The sequence below is a fragment of the Tursiops truncatus genome, chromosome 7 (genome assembly GCF_011762595.2).
Source record: "Tursiops truncatus isolate mTurTru1 chromosome 7, mTurTru1.mat.Y, whole genome shotgun sequence".
Lineage (NCBI taxonomy): Eukaryota > Metazoa > Chordata > Mammalia > Artiodactyla > Delphinidae > Tursiops > Tursiops truncatus.
Window position 1 is genome coordinate 42,545,199 of NC_047040.1, and position 15,239 is coordinate 42,560,437.

At 37.6% G+C, this 15,239-nt stretch overlaps 1 protein-coding gene and 1 long non-coding RNA gene across 3 annotated transcripts in view; one reads left to right on the forward strand and one right to left on the reverse strand.

Moving 5' to 3' along the window:
- Positions 1–2,142: 2,142 nt before the first annotated feature.
- The window catches only part of NABP1 (nucleic acid binding protein 1), a 94,767-nt gene continuing 81,670 nt past the window's right edge, over positions 2,143–15,239 (reverse strand). Inside the window, exons 1-6 of one of the 2 annotated variants that reach the window (XM_019931480.3) lie at positions 10,040–10,594; positions 9,604–9,742; positions 6,908–6,979; positions 5,242–5,317; positions 4,514–4,580; positions 2,143–3,565 (exon numbers count right to left, since the gene is read on the reverse strand). In XM_019931480.3, coding sequence (XP_019787039.1) covers positions 3,396–3,565; positions 4,514–4,580; positions 5,242–5,317; positions 6,908–6,979; positions 9,604–9,742; positions 10,040–10,130 — 615 coding nt within the window. In that variant the 5' untranslated portion in view covers positions 10,131–10,594 and the 3' untranslated portion in view covers positions 2,143–3,395. Of the gene's footprint in view, positions 3,566–4,513; positions 4,581–5,241; positions 5,318–6,907; positions 6,980–9,603; positions 9,743–10,039; positions 10,595–15,239 lie in introns of those variants that run through there. The other variant, XM_019931481.3, reaches the window with a different exon arrangement.
- Positions 9,737–14,179, forward strand: LOC109549351 (uncharacterized). Its single transcript, XR_002175626.3, has 3 exons — positions 9,737–9,875; positions 12,328–12,420; positions 13,492–14,179. It is a non-coding gene; the product is annotated as an uncharacterized lncRNA (long non-coding RNA).

The window sequence follows — 15,239 nt, forward strand, 5'->3', positions numbered from 1 at the left end:
GATCGACCGTGACCCTCTTCTACTAGAAATGTTCACCTTCATAAGACAGGGGATAAAACAAATTAAGAGAAGGAAAAATAGATTAAAAAAAAAAGAGGCCATCATAGGGCAAGTTTTCCCAAGAACAAGTCTAGAGGTAAGAACAGACTTTGGTGTGGAAAAGTGTTCCATGGTGATACTGCTTTTCACATGGTTTTCTGGTTTGTTGTCTCTAGAACTTTTGTGAATACATTAAAGTCTCTTAAGAGTCATGGCAGCCTAAAAGTGCTTGGAGCAATCAGTCATTATGGTACATTATGATACTTAATGGTATTATTAAGGTATAAGAAAAGGGAAGTCACGTCAGTAAGCAAACTGGAATGTCAGATCCACATAAACTTAAACTAACAACTGCTACTGTGTCTTAAGACTGATGTAAAATATTCTCAATTTGCACCTTCTGAGAAAACTTTTTAGTTTACCTTAAAACTTCCTATACTTTAAATGTTCTTTATATATCATAAGATTACTTTTTTACTAACCTCACATCTATTTGTTTTTAGTATCACTCCCTTGGCATTATTACTCAACCCAGAAAATTAAACACCCTTAAAATGTTAAATGATAAAAATACAAGTGACAAATACTCAGTGATACAAATATTTAGGGTAGTCTAAAGCTAAACTGTCCTCAAATTTAAAACGCAATTACTAAAACTACAGGAACAAAGCAAAATTGAGTTGGTATACTATAGGAAAACCAGTCTAAGTGTCCATGGGAAAGCATACTGCAGCTTTCACTATTATACATCATCATCTGGGCTTATGGGTTTCATCTTTCCATGTCTGTACTGTAGCAACTCCCAAACAACCTGCCTAGACAGGAGGGGCCACCTGCCTAATGAGACTTCAATCCACTTCAGAACTGGTTTGTAAAAATAAAGTGGGACCCAAACCTAGCAGTGTGTATTTCTATACTAAATGGTTTTTGTTTTCGGGAAGGTGTTTAAACTTATTTAAAAGTTGATAGCTGAAAGCACCAGGAAGGAGGAAGGTAGGAAACTTTCTTCCTCTTAACTTCTTGATGAGTACTGTCCAAGCAGGCTGGGAAGGCAAATGTTCATTATGGATTGTAACTCACTTTGCTTTGGTTTTGAAGGCTTTCCTTAAGAAAAAAGAAATTTGTTAATAAATGATAAAAAATACAGAACAACAAGGTTAAATGATTGAGGCAAATGTCAATTACAAAAGTAAAAGATAAGGTGTTTCTCTACTTAATCTCAACACAATAAAGGGTAACAATATTTCCACACCTAACCCTGCATTTTCTTCTGTTCTCGAGGTATGACTAGACAACAAACATTTGACTGCTTATTAAGAGCCAGAAGTCATTCTACTCATTCACACAGGAAAATCTTAACTATACAAAGGGGTAATATTACTCACTTACTTGTTTTTATAGTTATGGAACCTGGCTTACAGAGGTTTCAAGTGGAATAACTTGCCCAACATCACAGGTGAAGAGAAAATAAGGCCAGGATTGGAAGCTCAGCAATCCATACCTGATTATTTTAATCTTCCAGAACTCCAAAATCCTTTCTTTTAAAATGACCTTTAACACTAATCTCCCACAAATAACTCAGTGTTAGTGCTCCTACATCTACTGAGATTTAAAAAAAAAAAAAATTATGTAGTAATTTTTTTACTCCAAACATCTGTAATTTTGTGAACATCTTAAAAAAATACTAGTCACAAAGCCAAATTAACTATAATCATCAGTATATGAATAAAGGAAAAACTTATTTCTATAACATATAATCCCCAGTTACTGAAATACTATAAACAATAAGCTTCTTGAGATTATTCATTATTTCGTCTACCCCTTAACACTATCCACACAGTGCCTAATATGTGACATACTGAAATACCTGTTAGACACACTGGATTAGAGCAAACAAATATCTGGCACAAATTTTTATATTTAAACGCTATGGCACTTTCAGAAAACAAAGTCCACTTAAATTATTGTTATTTGAGGTGGGGAAAAAAGACACAGTGACAAATACAAAGCTAAGTAGTCACCAGGCTGAAGTCATCATTACAATTACAGTAAAAGGTACTGGCTCTCCATTGTAAACCATTAAAAGAGCAAAAATAAGGTAGGTCTGTTAACATTAACGCAAGTTTTATTCAAGAGATAACGTTGAAGAAGAGTTTAATTCCAGCAAAGGAAAAATTTACCAGTTATCCACCACACAGTAAAAAGTGGAACTGGACACCACTTACAACACATAAATAAATTCTACCTTTACATTTCTAAATAAAGCTGTATTTGCTTCTTTGAGAGAGCCATTTCTTAACTTTTGCTGATAAGGCTTTGTGAATTGTGTTCAGAAACTGACAATAAACACACACACATACCCTCAAATAAAGTAAGAACCTAGGAATTTCACTCCAGGCTGAGTTTCTGCAAGTACCTAGGACGCCATAAATTAAGATTACATTTTTCTACATAAATTCAATTTGAATTGCCTTCACTATAATATTTATCTACCATAATTTGTAAAAATTAGATCAATGTTTATTATGACTTCATAATTCCCTCAAATTAAACTTCAATATTTGACATAGTAGTTTAAGAAAATAAACATTCAAGGCCTCAGTTTTAAATTTCCATTCAGTGTAATGCACGAAGCTGGTAAGTATTAACAGGACTACCCTAAGATAAAGGAAATGTAGCTTTCTTCTAAAAATTTCTTGTTATAATACAGATCACATTCTATTCCATAATTCTGATAAAGAATATGTTTTTTGGTAACAGAACAAGAGTTTAGGATGATTCAGTCCCTGGAAAATCTTAATGGCAGTCACTCAATGGAGAAGTCAATCATTCCTGGAGTCACAAACACTCAAAAATTGCTGTTAGCATTAACCATGTTTTTGCTTTTTTGGTGGTTATTGCGTTAGCTGGCAATATCTGTTTTTAAGACAAAAGAACATCTCCCACTAAGCCTGCTTTAGTTGGCCATATCTGTTTTTAAGCCAAAAGAACATCTCCCACTAAGCCTTATTTTAAAAATTACAAAAGTTTGTACAGAAAATAGACTCATAGAGGCTAAAATGCTGATGTCGTAAGTAACTCACCCATGAAATGGGTGCAGGTATTTTAGAGGATATCCAAAGATCTTTTTGCTCTAAAAATAAATGCCCCTATTCTTCAGTGTTCCCATTCTTCAATAGGATACTCGAGCAGCTTAATAGTTCTGCTATAAAAAACAAACCACTCTTGTTAACAAACCAAAAACATAAAAGGAAACCGATAAAGGACAGTTTTCACAGTTAACAATAAATAAAAGTGCAGTAAGTGTTCAAGTAGGGCACGTAGTTTAAAAACTACATGTGTGTATTTGGCATAGGTCATCTTTTAAAGGCTCTCCGAGGGTCCCTGCCATTACTTATTGTGGTCATGACTGTTTGATTATTAGCTGTTCCTGGTAGCTGTGGATTTACAGGTCCCCGGCCATTGCTTCTACCAGCATATGAAAATTGGCATCCCCTTGCTTCTGAGCCAGTTTGAACACCGTTTCCTAAAAAAGAATATAAAAAATCATCACCATTTTCAAATAGAAGTACATCTATTTGAAGTTGTAACACATGCTATTAATGCTTACAAGTATTATGGAAAACAAACTCCTTTATTTATTTATTTTATTTTTTTAAACTACTGGAAAAAACTCAGCTTGAGTCCTAGGTTTTCCCAAATGTATAATTACTGTAAATATATTAACTTGATGCTTGCATTACTAGGGAGAGGAAAAAAGAGCAACTTGGGTAATAGAATGAGAAATCAATAAAGTAGGAAAAAAGCATAGTTAATGCACTACCTACATTATAAGGGAAAAAGCAAAAGCAAAATGGTATATAAGTATTGGCATTTGGTTCAAATAAGGTTAACAATGTTTTAAAAGAGACACGTAATTCTAACTTTTTAAAGGAAAAACCAAAGCGTCCCACAGCATAATGATCATCAGCTGTGCTCAAACATGTAGACAACAGGTCAAATAAAACTTCAGCCACCTTAATGAACTCCAATCACAAAAGACTTTTCCTCTGGTCTTTAAGAATAAAGGCTTCAAAAGACCATTGACCTTTGAGAGTATTTGAGGGGTAAAGGCCAATCTTTTAAAGAGGCAGCTATGAGCATGTGAAAAACTAAGGTGAGCATCAATCTGAAGATAAACTGCTTTCGGTACACAAAAATAACCAGTTATTCTGCATCTATTATCAATAATCACTAGATTACAGAAATTTTGTAAAAATCAATGGAAAATAACATAATGAATCACCAAAACTTAGATTTATTATTAGCCAACGTTCACCCAGTAACTGGCCCAAATGTTTAAATATAGAATGTGCTCAATAAATTAGCTTAAGAGGGAATCTGCTTTCTAGAAAAATCAGTTATATTTTCATAAGATAGATTCCCTTAATTCTTACACCTGATCACAAATATACCAAAAAAAAGAAAATCTTACCCACTGGTCCAAATGTACCTGTACCCATATTACTATTCATGGAATTATTCTTCTGTTCACTGTGTGCCTATTAAAAAAATGCCTTAATGTAATCAAATGAAGATTTTCAAAAAACCGTATTATTATAACATGTTGTAGCCATTGGTTTTTTTTAAACTTTCAAGGGTTTTTAAACAATTTAAAAAGATTTATCCAAGTCCTTTCAATGTTAAAATATTCAGGAATGTTTCCAGACCTTTCAAAGCTTCTGTTACATCTTACACCTTCCTGATATTACTCCCTGCTCCTCAAAAGTGCTAAACTGCTAAATGGCACATACAGTCATCCCTCAGTATCTCAGGGGGATTGGTTCCAGGACCCCCCAGATACCAAAATCTGAAGATGTTGAAGTTTCTTGTGCAATATGGCATACTGTAGTCAGCCCTCTGTATAGGAACATTCTGCATCAGCAAATTCAACCAGTGCAATCCCAGTTGGTTGAATGATCCATGGATATGGAGGGCTGACTGTACATTTCATATATGATACTACAGATACCTATACAGACTCACTCACAAAACATATAAAACGGAAAAGAATTCCATTAAAGAATCTTTAAAAAGATTCTTTTTAAAATTGTCTCCATTATACTTAGGGTATGAAAAGCTTGGCAACCTAGCCACAGATTTATAGTACATCGTCAAAATTAGCCTAATCATAAAAACAGACAATACATTTGGATTAATTACCCCTTTGTTCTGCTGTCCTCGATAATCTGGGTTAGGTTCACTGAAATTTGGCACTTCTGAATAAACCATACAAAATCTGAAAGACAATAAAGGACAATTTGAATGACTTCTGAAATAATCAACCTTTCTTTACATAACATGCATAACTTTCAGGAATAAAGAATGTAGATGTCAAATGAATTACCAAACAGCAATATGCTAACTAACTCTATTCATTTACAACAAAAACTTTCTAAATGCTTATGTTTCATTAAAAAAAAAAAATCAAATATTTGATTGCCTACAATGTTTAAAACATTCTATTTTGTATTTTCATTCTTCTTCTGTCCTTATCAAAGATCAAGGACACAGAAACACATCTTTGTCCTGTTTTTCCACATAGGCTGATGGATGCCTCTGAACCATGTTTATTAGGGTTCCAGAGTTTTTCCAGCATTGGTGATGGATTTGCACTGATCCACTCACACACTTTCATCCCGTCCCTCTTTGACCAATCACTGTGAATCTGCAAAGATAATCATTCAAGGTTAAAAGTGGATTTTGCAGGCATGAATAAAGACAACTGGCTATCAAGACACGGTTTATCCCAATGCTTCTTATCAGCTGACTATGGTGTATATTGATAAACATTACACACGAGCATTTTCTTAGCTCCTCAACCCACAAATAAATCAGAATCAGTTTTGGTAACTCCTGGACTGACCCTGACAAAGTCACTATGTATTGAGTGACCCCCAGTGGTTCTTCACATAACTGACCTCCATTATTATAAATACCTCTCTATACATGAAAGTCAGAACAGGATCCTCAATCTTTCTGTAATATTGATGCTAAGACCTCTCATAACACATTGCTCTACTACTACTCTAAGTACGAACATAAGTGAATCCTAATTTTCCTCCTAAGCGAAAGCAAAGTGTTACCAGTTTCTGATCTTTAAAAGCTAGCAAGATTGCTTAGTTTTCCCAAAGTATCTTATTCCTGTAGTGTAGAACACATTCTTCCTTCCTTCCTTTATTTATTTATTTATTTTTGGTGCCATTTGTGGCTTCTCTCTTTAGATACCCTCTATTTTGACAGGCATTAAGTTGATGTCAGGCATTAACCAAACAGAATGGATTTTATGATTTGGCTCATTGCCTACACCATACTTTATGAGTACATCCCAAATGTCTAGGCCAGCATGGAGGCTGAATTACCTTTACACCCCTAGAGAGGATGGTTCCTCCAAGTCAGGGTGGAGATTACCACGGTAGTAGTTTATAGAAGCTTGCATTGTGGCTGCCTGTACGGTACCTAGACTGTGGATAAATACAGGACTTCAATTGTCATTGCTGCAAGTCCTTTTACATACAGAACTTACTTCAAATGGCATTTGTGACATCTGAAAGATATACATTCGCAAAGCCTACAGAAACGGTCCCACTGGGGATTGTCTCAAGTGCAGCTTCTTAATGCTCTTTGCCAGGAAAAACTGACATTCTCAACCACAGGAAACAGTACTGATAGGTGTTAAACTAGCACATACATGCAAAGTTAAGCTGCTGCAAGCATTCAGTTTACAGTCAAAAAGTCAACAAATAGGTTGATCGTTTATACCTACCAGTTATTCTGTACATATTATTTGTAATTTATTCAATTATATGAAATGCATCTTGATACTTACTCCCCAATTTTTTGAAGTTCTCCACCCCTTCCAGTATAAAGTGTCAGACATCCTTTCCACATGGATGCATACCTAGAAAGAAAAGAAACATCAGTTCTATGGAAATATGTATATTTCCTTCTACTTAAATCAAATAAATCTTTATACTATTTTTTTTGTATTGGGGTGCAGGTGGGGCTCAAACCCTGTATCTACCATTGATTAACTTGTTACTTACTAAGGAATAATGCAAAGAAAACTCTACTGCCAAATTTTGACATAATTATATAAACGATAACTAACCCTAGAAAATAGAAGTCTTTTTGCAAAGCAAGCATTGTTATACTCCAAAGATCACATCTTTAGCCAATTAAGAAAGGGAGAACGTTCAAACTGCAGAGATTCAAGCAGAATTACTTTTCAAACACAGGGCATATAAAATCAACACCCTAGTGTTTACTTTTACACGCATGTACTTGGTCTACCAGATACTGATATATTTTTTTCCTTTGCCTCCATAAAACACATAGGCTAGTATGTGTTATTCCTAAGCTACTGAAAATTTAGTAAAATTTAATCAAGGGGCTAAAAAACTATGATCACAAATCTTTCGCTTATCTGCTTTTCCAAATTCCCAGTTTTTAGCAACAACTTGGCTGAACAATTATTTACTGAGAACAATTTTGAATGCAGGAAGCATCGTTAGATAAAATAATCCTATTCACAAATCTAAGACAAATGTAAATTCATCAATAGTATAAAATAAGCCCAAGGCTTGGTTTTCAGTGGTTCTTTGTACAACTACTATGGTAACTTCATGATTTAGAAAGATAAATTATAACCAAATATTGCTTAAGTATAATGATAGTTCATCTTTTAATACAGGTTAATAAAATTTTTCTCATTTCACATTATATATTTCTCTTCATTTAGTAAAGGTTATTTATTAAAGACTCCACTCACCACTTTTAAGTTACACAAAAAGCGACTTAGGAGACAGTGCACTAATATTTCACCTTACTAAAGTAAAAATTAATGCCTATTTTGAGAGAAAATTTGAAGTTACTACAACTAAATCATTTAACTTTCACTTATTTCAGGAATGAGATCAATGTTTGCAGGGTTTTCTGATATGCATCCCAATATTCAAATTACCATTATTGAGATGTATACCTTTCTTCAAAAGCTACTTTTCTTAGATTCAACCAGAATTTAAGGGCCTTACAATGGGCCAGACTCTGCTAGATATGTTACTTTAGTAAGGTATAAGTATTCCCATTTTACAGAAAAGGAAGTTGAAAAGTGTAATAACTTCAAGGTTACACTGAAGTAACAGTAGAGTTTCTTTGGTTTTGAATTTTCCTTTAAACTGTACTCCTTGGTAACTATACTCCTTAAAATCCTATAGATACTATAAGGCTACTGACTTAGTTTTTCCACAGTTTTTTTGATGGACACATCTATGTATTTTCCGTGACTACAAAATATGAAATAATTGAAAAGAGATGCCGTTTACAGTGTATAAAATAACTTCTCATCACTGGATGAGATACTTTGGCAGCCAAAAAACTTTAATTATGCTAATTCTTACCATATCCTCCCAGGAAGAAATTCTCTTTTGTGCAAGTTAAAGATGTGGAAGTTAAAAAGACATAGCCAGTGTCATAATGAGTCAGTGTATAAGAAAAAAAATGTCCTGACTCTCACTTCCTTCTTCGATGATACTATGCCTCACTTCCTGAAGATGTTGTAAGACCTGTAAAATACTATCAAAGGGCTCTAAGCTCCTACTTTCAGGGTGATCCAACACTTTTCTGAGATTCTATTTACTTTGCCAACGTCAATCTCCATCCACTTTTCCTACAGTTATGACGAATGAATTATTACAATTCTACTGACCACAAAGCTTCCAAAATCTATTTTTAAGACCCCTTTCTGGCATTTTATCCTCCTAATACTTGGTAAATCTCTAAAGGCAGTCTAATTACTAATCAAAAAAAAAAAGGTTGTACTAAATTATTTTTAAAAGCCAATCTGCCAACTAACTCTTTTGGACAGAGGTATCATAGACATCTTTCTGCCAAACATTTTCTGCACATCACTTTGTTTTTGTACAACATTGACTTTACAGCAGTAGGCACAAGAAATTATTTTCAAGAACGTGACTTCCAGATATTGTCAACTTCCTCTCTCAACTTTTACATCCGAGTACAAATCTGACACACTACAAAACCTACTAAACTCTCCAGCTACAATCTCGATTTACGTCCACACTGTCTAAATGAGTATACAAATAAAATACGGGCAGGATCTCAAAAGTCATTAAAAAGGGGAAAAGGTTGGGAAAAAAAGCTAAGTGACAACTATATTAAATAGTTTATGAAAAAGATGAAGTATTGATTATGTTAGTTTTAACAATCTACTAAAAAGACTCAGTAATCCCAGAACAGTATTTAAAAATCTACTTAATCTGTAAACTGAGGGCGGGGTTGTTTAGATTCGGCTGAAACTGACTGCTTTTAAAGGCGAAGGTGTTACATCCCAATGCCGTCCATCACCTGAGGTTAACACTGAAGGGGCTTAAAAATCCTCGGGGTGGCCCACAGAAAAGATGAAATTTTAGAAGTTGCCAAGGTCCCGGGCGTCAGCCAATTCCGATTCCGCAGACTCCTACTTGGGAGGCACTCTGATCCCCCAACCCTTTTATGCACACCTACCCTCTGGTCAACCGAATAATATCCCCTGGCTGTATAAGACCTCCGATTTCATCCCACACGGAAATAGTGATGCTGCCAGTTTTATCTGCTACTTTGCATGATCTCACTTCATGGCCGTCTTTGGTTTTGGTCACGCGTCCTGTGAGGATTTAAAAATCAAAATGGGGAGGGGTGTATTAGATAATGAGGACTTCCAAAAAGCTAACTCCTCCTCCGGGATCAAAATGCACCTGAAAGGTGGGAAGAGGTCGAGCCCCGGGTTCTCGCCGCAGGTAGGCTACGGCCCCAGCTCGGGCCAACGGGGCCACGTGGATGGGGGAGGGGAGAGGAAAGGGAGGAAAGGGGGACGGGAGCCCCCGGCTCGCGGCGGCGGCGCCCTTCCCTCCTGTCCCGGGACGCACACAGGGCGGCGAGGCGGGCTGCGGACCCCACTTACCTATCTCCAGCACAATAAAGACGACATTTAAGTTTTTCAGTCCGGGCTTAATATCTTTTATAAAAAGAGGGGCGTCGTTGACCCCGTTCATACTGAAGCAGGTGCTGCTACGCTGCGGAGACTCGAGTGGGCAGGGAGCCTGACAAAGCTTCCCACCCCCCGGGCCAGGGGCGAGGGCAGAGGGGCGACCTTGGGCGGGGTTGGCGAGAGAAGGGGCAGAAAGCGGTTAGTCAGGGACCAATGAAACCAGTCCAGACGGCACTGAGCCTAAAAAAAAGGGGAGGAAAAAAATAAAAACAAACCCAAAAACGCTCACAAGTTTAAAAGAAAAAAAGACGAACCACTCCGCACACCAACCCCGCTCCCAACGGGGCGACAGGAAGGCAAGCGCGAGAACTGCCCCCTTCTTTGGATAAAAGGAAGAAAAAAAGACAGCGAGAGGACGCCTCTGCCCTGAGTCCCGCTCACACACACACACGGGCGTTGCCCTGTCTGTCCCGGGCTCCGGGTAGTGACGGGCTGTGACAGCGAACCCAGAGCAGACACCAAACTACCACGCACCCAGAGTACCAAACACCGACTGCGGAACGCGCCCGCGCGCCGGCTGGACCCCCGGGTCGCCCCGCCTCTTGTGACGTCCCATGGCGAGCCCCGCCCTCCAGGCTCCGGGGAAGCCAAGGGGCGGAAACAGGCAGGCGACGCCAGCGCAGCCTCCCTCTTTCCTCCCCGGCATGTCAGCGCGGGCCCCGCCCCCTCAGCCGTCCAATCGGATCTCGGCTCCGCCCCACCCTCCTCCAGCTTCCGCCGTCGCTGCGCAGCGTCGGCTCTACCCTGCCTAGTCTTCCATGTAAAGGTTTCTATCACTTGCTGTCAGTCTTCCGGGTTTTCATGCATTTTTTTTTTTTTTTCCCCTCAGAGTTCAGTCCTCCCGCCCCCCTGCCCTTTAGTTTCGCAGTCACTGCGAACGGTTCCTGTCTTTTAGGACCCAGTGGGTACGCCAAAAAGTATGCAGTAGAGTAAGAACAAGGTTCAGGCTAGGGTGGCTGGTCTGGGTTGAAAGAAAAAAAAAGGTAGGGATGGGTCCTTAGCTGTAAGGCAGGAATTTTAGGGCCAGAAAGGAAGTTAGAGATCAACTCAACCGCCTCATTTTAAGCATATTTAAATTTGAGATCCAGAAAGGTGAGGTAGTTTGCTGAAGGTCACCCAGGAACTTTGTGAGCAAGCAGGGCGTCAACACAAGTTGTCCAACCTAGTCTTGGTGCTTTTCACTCTATAATGCTAGGCAGATAGACAAGTAGTTAAATTCCTTTGCAAATGTATTATTTTTCCTTACCCTTCTCTAGATTACATCTCTTACCCATGTTGCTTTTCTTTATGCTTGTTTGTTTTTTAATAGACTATTTTTTAGAGTAGTTTTATGTTAGAGAGGAAGGTATGGAGATTTCCCTTATACTCTCTACCCCGACACAGGTATAACCTCTCCCCATTATCAATATTCCCCCCAGAGTGGTACCTTTGTTGTAGCTGATGAACTTACATTAACACATCATCACCCAAAGTCCATATAATTTACCTTAGGGTTGGTTCTTGGTGTTGTACATTTTATGGTTTTGGACAAATGTATAATAACATGTATTCACCAATAAAGTATCATACAGAGTAGTTTCACTGCCCTGAAAATCTTATGTGTGCCACCTACTCATCCTTCCGTCTCCCCTAACCCCGGCAACTACTGATATTTTTACTGTCTTCATTTTCCAGTATGTCATATAGTTGAAATCATAACAGTATGTAGCCTTTTCATATTGACTTCTTTCACTTAGTAATATGTATTTAAGTTTCCTCCATGTCATTTCATGAGCTATCAAGTCATGCAGTTGTTTTCGTACATACAAAATAATTGTGTGACAACAGTGGGAGACCCTGAAACATTATAACCTGGGGAGGGAAAAGATGAATAAAGTTTTCTTTATGTTGTGTAGTGAAAAAGACATATGCTTTAGAAGCAAACCTAGGTGTGAACGATTTACTAGCTGTGTGACCTTTAGGACAGTTGATTAAGCTTTCTAGTCATAATTTAATCATCTGAAAATAAAAGGATGTCTACCTCACAGAGGATTGCATGGGCTCATAATAGTGCCTAGCAAATAGTAGATACTCAATAAATATTTTCTCCTTGCCTATTTTCTATGATTAAAGAAAAGGAGACAATAGTAGCTTAAGCTGTGATTACTTAATCTTTTCTACATTCTACTTGGTGATTGCTAATTTTTATACCCATTTTACAGATGATGAAATTCACCTGAGACCACATAGCCGGAGAAGGCCAAACTGAGTTTTGAATCTAGGCAATCTTGACCCCAGAGCCTTCCGGCCTAAAGGTAATTTTTAGACTTAAATTGCAGTAGTGGAATTATGAGTCAAAAACAGACTAAATAAAGTATTAGCAGCAACATATATCTATAGGGCTTTAGAGAATCATGTAATTAACTATTTGAGATGGTAACAGATACGTTGAGAAGAGTATCAGAGAATTTGTGTGGCAGAAGACTTTTTCTTTGAATCTTTCTGAATATTTTTAGCTCAACCACACCACTTCCCAAACACCTGCAAACAAACAGCATAGATATATTACAGCACAAGAAATGAGTTTCAACGATAATCACAACATTAACAGGGGAGTCAATACATTCTTAAGGAAGCAGAAGCTTTCAATTCATGGACAAATAAGGTCCAGTGTGCCAAAGACACTGACGTAATGCTGGAAAATGGTGTAACATGATATTATAAGCATGATTTCAATATCCAGTAAAACAATGATGAAACATGTGAGTTAATGGCAGAACCACATCCAACGTCAGGGCTCCCATAGACTCCCAGTCTGGCCCAGAGTTTAGGCAAAGAAAGTTAGCCACTCCCTGAACCCTGGGTCATTTGTTCCCAGAAAGGGGATTAGGTAGGACTGCTCAAACCAATTTACAGACATTTAGAAAGAGGAACCAGACACTTGGGAAGCCAGCCCCACAAAAGTAGAAGCTTGTGCTCAGAGGCACAGCCCAGCCCAGCCCTGCACTTCCCCCACAGGACAGAATTCAGTCGAACATCTCTCACTTCCTTTCCTCCTAACTCAGCAGTTCTCAGAAAGGAAATGGCAACAAGTGCTTTCTCATTCACCAAAACTAAAGGCAGTCTTGAGAAACAAGATGGTGTGGGCAGTTTAGGAACTCTTCAACCCAGGTCAGTTGGTTTAAACTATCCCTGATCACTCCTCAAGGGTGGTGGTTAATTAAAAAAAAAAAAAAAAAAAAAGAAAGGAGATGTCTAGAAGAGCAACTATTGCCACCCAAATAATCTTTCCTAATATTACCATTCAGTGAAATAAACAAAGATCCATCAATGCCCAGCCAGTTAGAGCGTAATGACTATATTGCTGCTTCTTACTGTCTTTGCAGGATTACTTCGTGGTCTTGCTTCTAAGACTGTTTGTGGGCTTTCCACATTTTCATAGCCCAAACATAGACTTATTCTGAGATGATGAGAGGTTTATGCCCAGAAGCTCAACACCACTACTCCGTGTAAAGAAGATATTGCTTGGTCAGATCCAGTAAAATACCGAAGGGCATCCATTAGAATCTTGTGCATAAGTTTGCCCACCACCCACTACCCGTGCTCACTACCAGGTTCTGGTTTCTGGGACCCCAGTGGTCATTTTCACTTTCTTTGTACTATTCGTCTATTTTAAACTATTACAACATCAATAAAATACCTGGCCAAATACTATTTGATACTAGACATATTGTGCAGTGAAACTAACAATAAAAAAAATTAACAAGAACTACAGTGTTCTCACATTACAGAGATAATCCACTTTGTAGCATAATTGGCAACGTCAAAAATAAAAAGGTCTTAATCTTCTTTAAAACATTTAATCAAAAGCCTCATAAGTAATGTTTAGTAATATTTAAACACAAATCATCCCTAGAATGTTAAATGCTGACATGCCTTGAGGATTTGCTATGTACCAGGCATTTTACCTTAAAAGCACTGTTTACTTATTTATATATTACTTAATAATTCATGTGAAGTGGGTTTTCTCATTTTATATACTAACTTATGAAGCTGGAATTTAAAACCAACTGTCTGTTACATACAATGACCTTTTTTCCAAAACAGGTTATTTTCCCTAAAAAGTGCATTTCTTTTTTTATTAATTTTTGAATTGTATTTATTTTTTTATACAGCAGGTTCTTATTAGTTATCCATTTTATACAGATCAGTGTATACATGTCAATCCCAATCACCCAATTCATCACACAACCACCCCCATCCCCCCGCCGCTTTCCACCCTTGGTGTCCATACATTTGTTCTCCACATCTGTGTCTCAATTTCTGCCCTGAAAACTGGTTCATCTGTACCATTTTTCTACGTTCCACATATATGCGTTAATATACGATATTCTTTTTCGCTTTCTGACTTACTTCACTCTGTATGACAGTCTCTAGATCCATCCATGTCTCAACAAATGACCCAATTTTGTTCCTTTTTACGACTGAGTAATATTCTATTGTATATATGTACCACATCTTCTTTATCCATCCATCTGTCGATGGGCACTTAGGTTGCTTCCATGACCTGGCTATTGTAAATAGTGCTGCAGTGAACATTGGGGTGCATGTGTCTTTTTGAATTGTGGTTTTCTCTGGATATATGCCCAGTAGTGGGATTGCTGGATCATAGGGTAATTCTATTTTTAGTTTTTTAAGGAACCTCCATACTGTTCTCCTTAGTGGCTGTATCAATTTACATTACCACCAACAGTGCAAGAGGTTTCCCTTTTCTACACCCTCTCGAGCATTTGTTGTTTGTAGATTTTCTGATGATGCCCATTCTAACTGGTGTGAGGTGATACCTCATTGTAGTTTTGATTTGCATTTCTCTAGTAATTAGTCATGTTGAGCAGCGTTTCATGTGCTTCTTGGCCATCTGTATGTCTTCTTTGGAGAAATGTCTATTTAGATCTTCTTCCCATTTTTGGATTGGGTTGTTTGTTTTTTTAATATGGAGCTGCATGAGCTCTTTATATATTTTGGAGATTAATCCTTTGTCCATTGATTCATTTGCAAATATTTTTCTCCCATTCTGAGGGTTGTCTTTTCATCGTGTTTATGGTCTCCTTTGCTGAGCAAAAGCTTTGAGGTT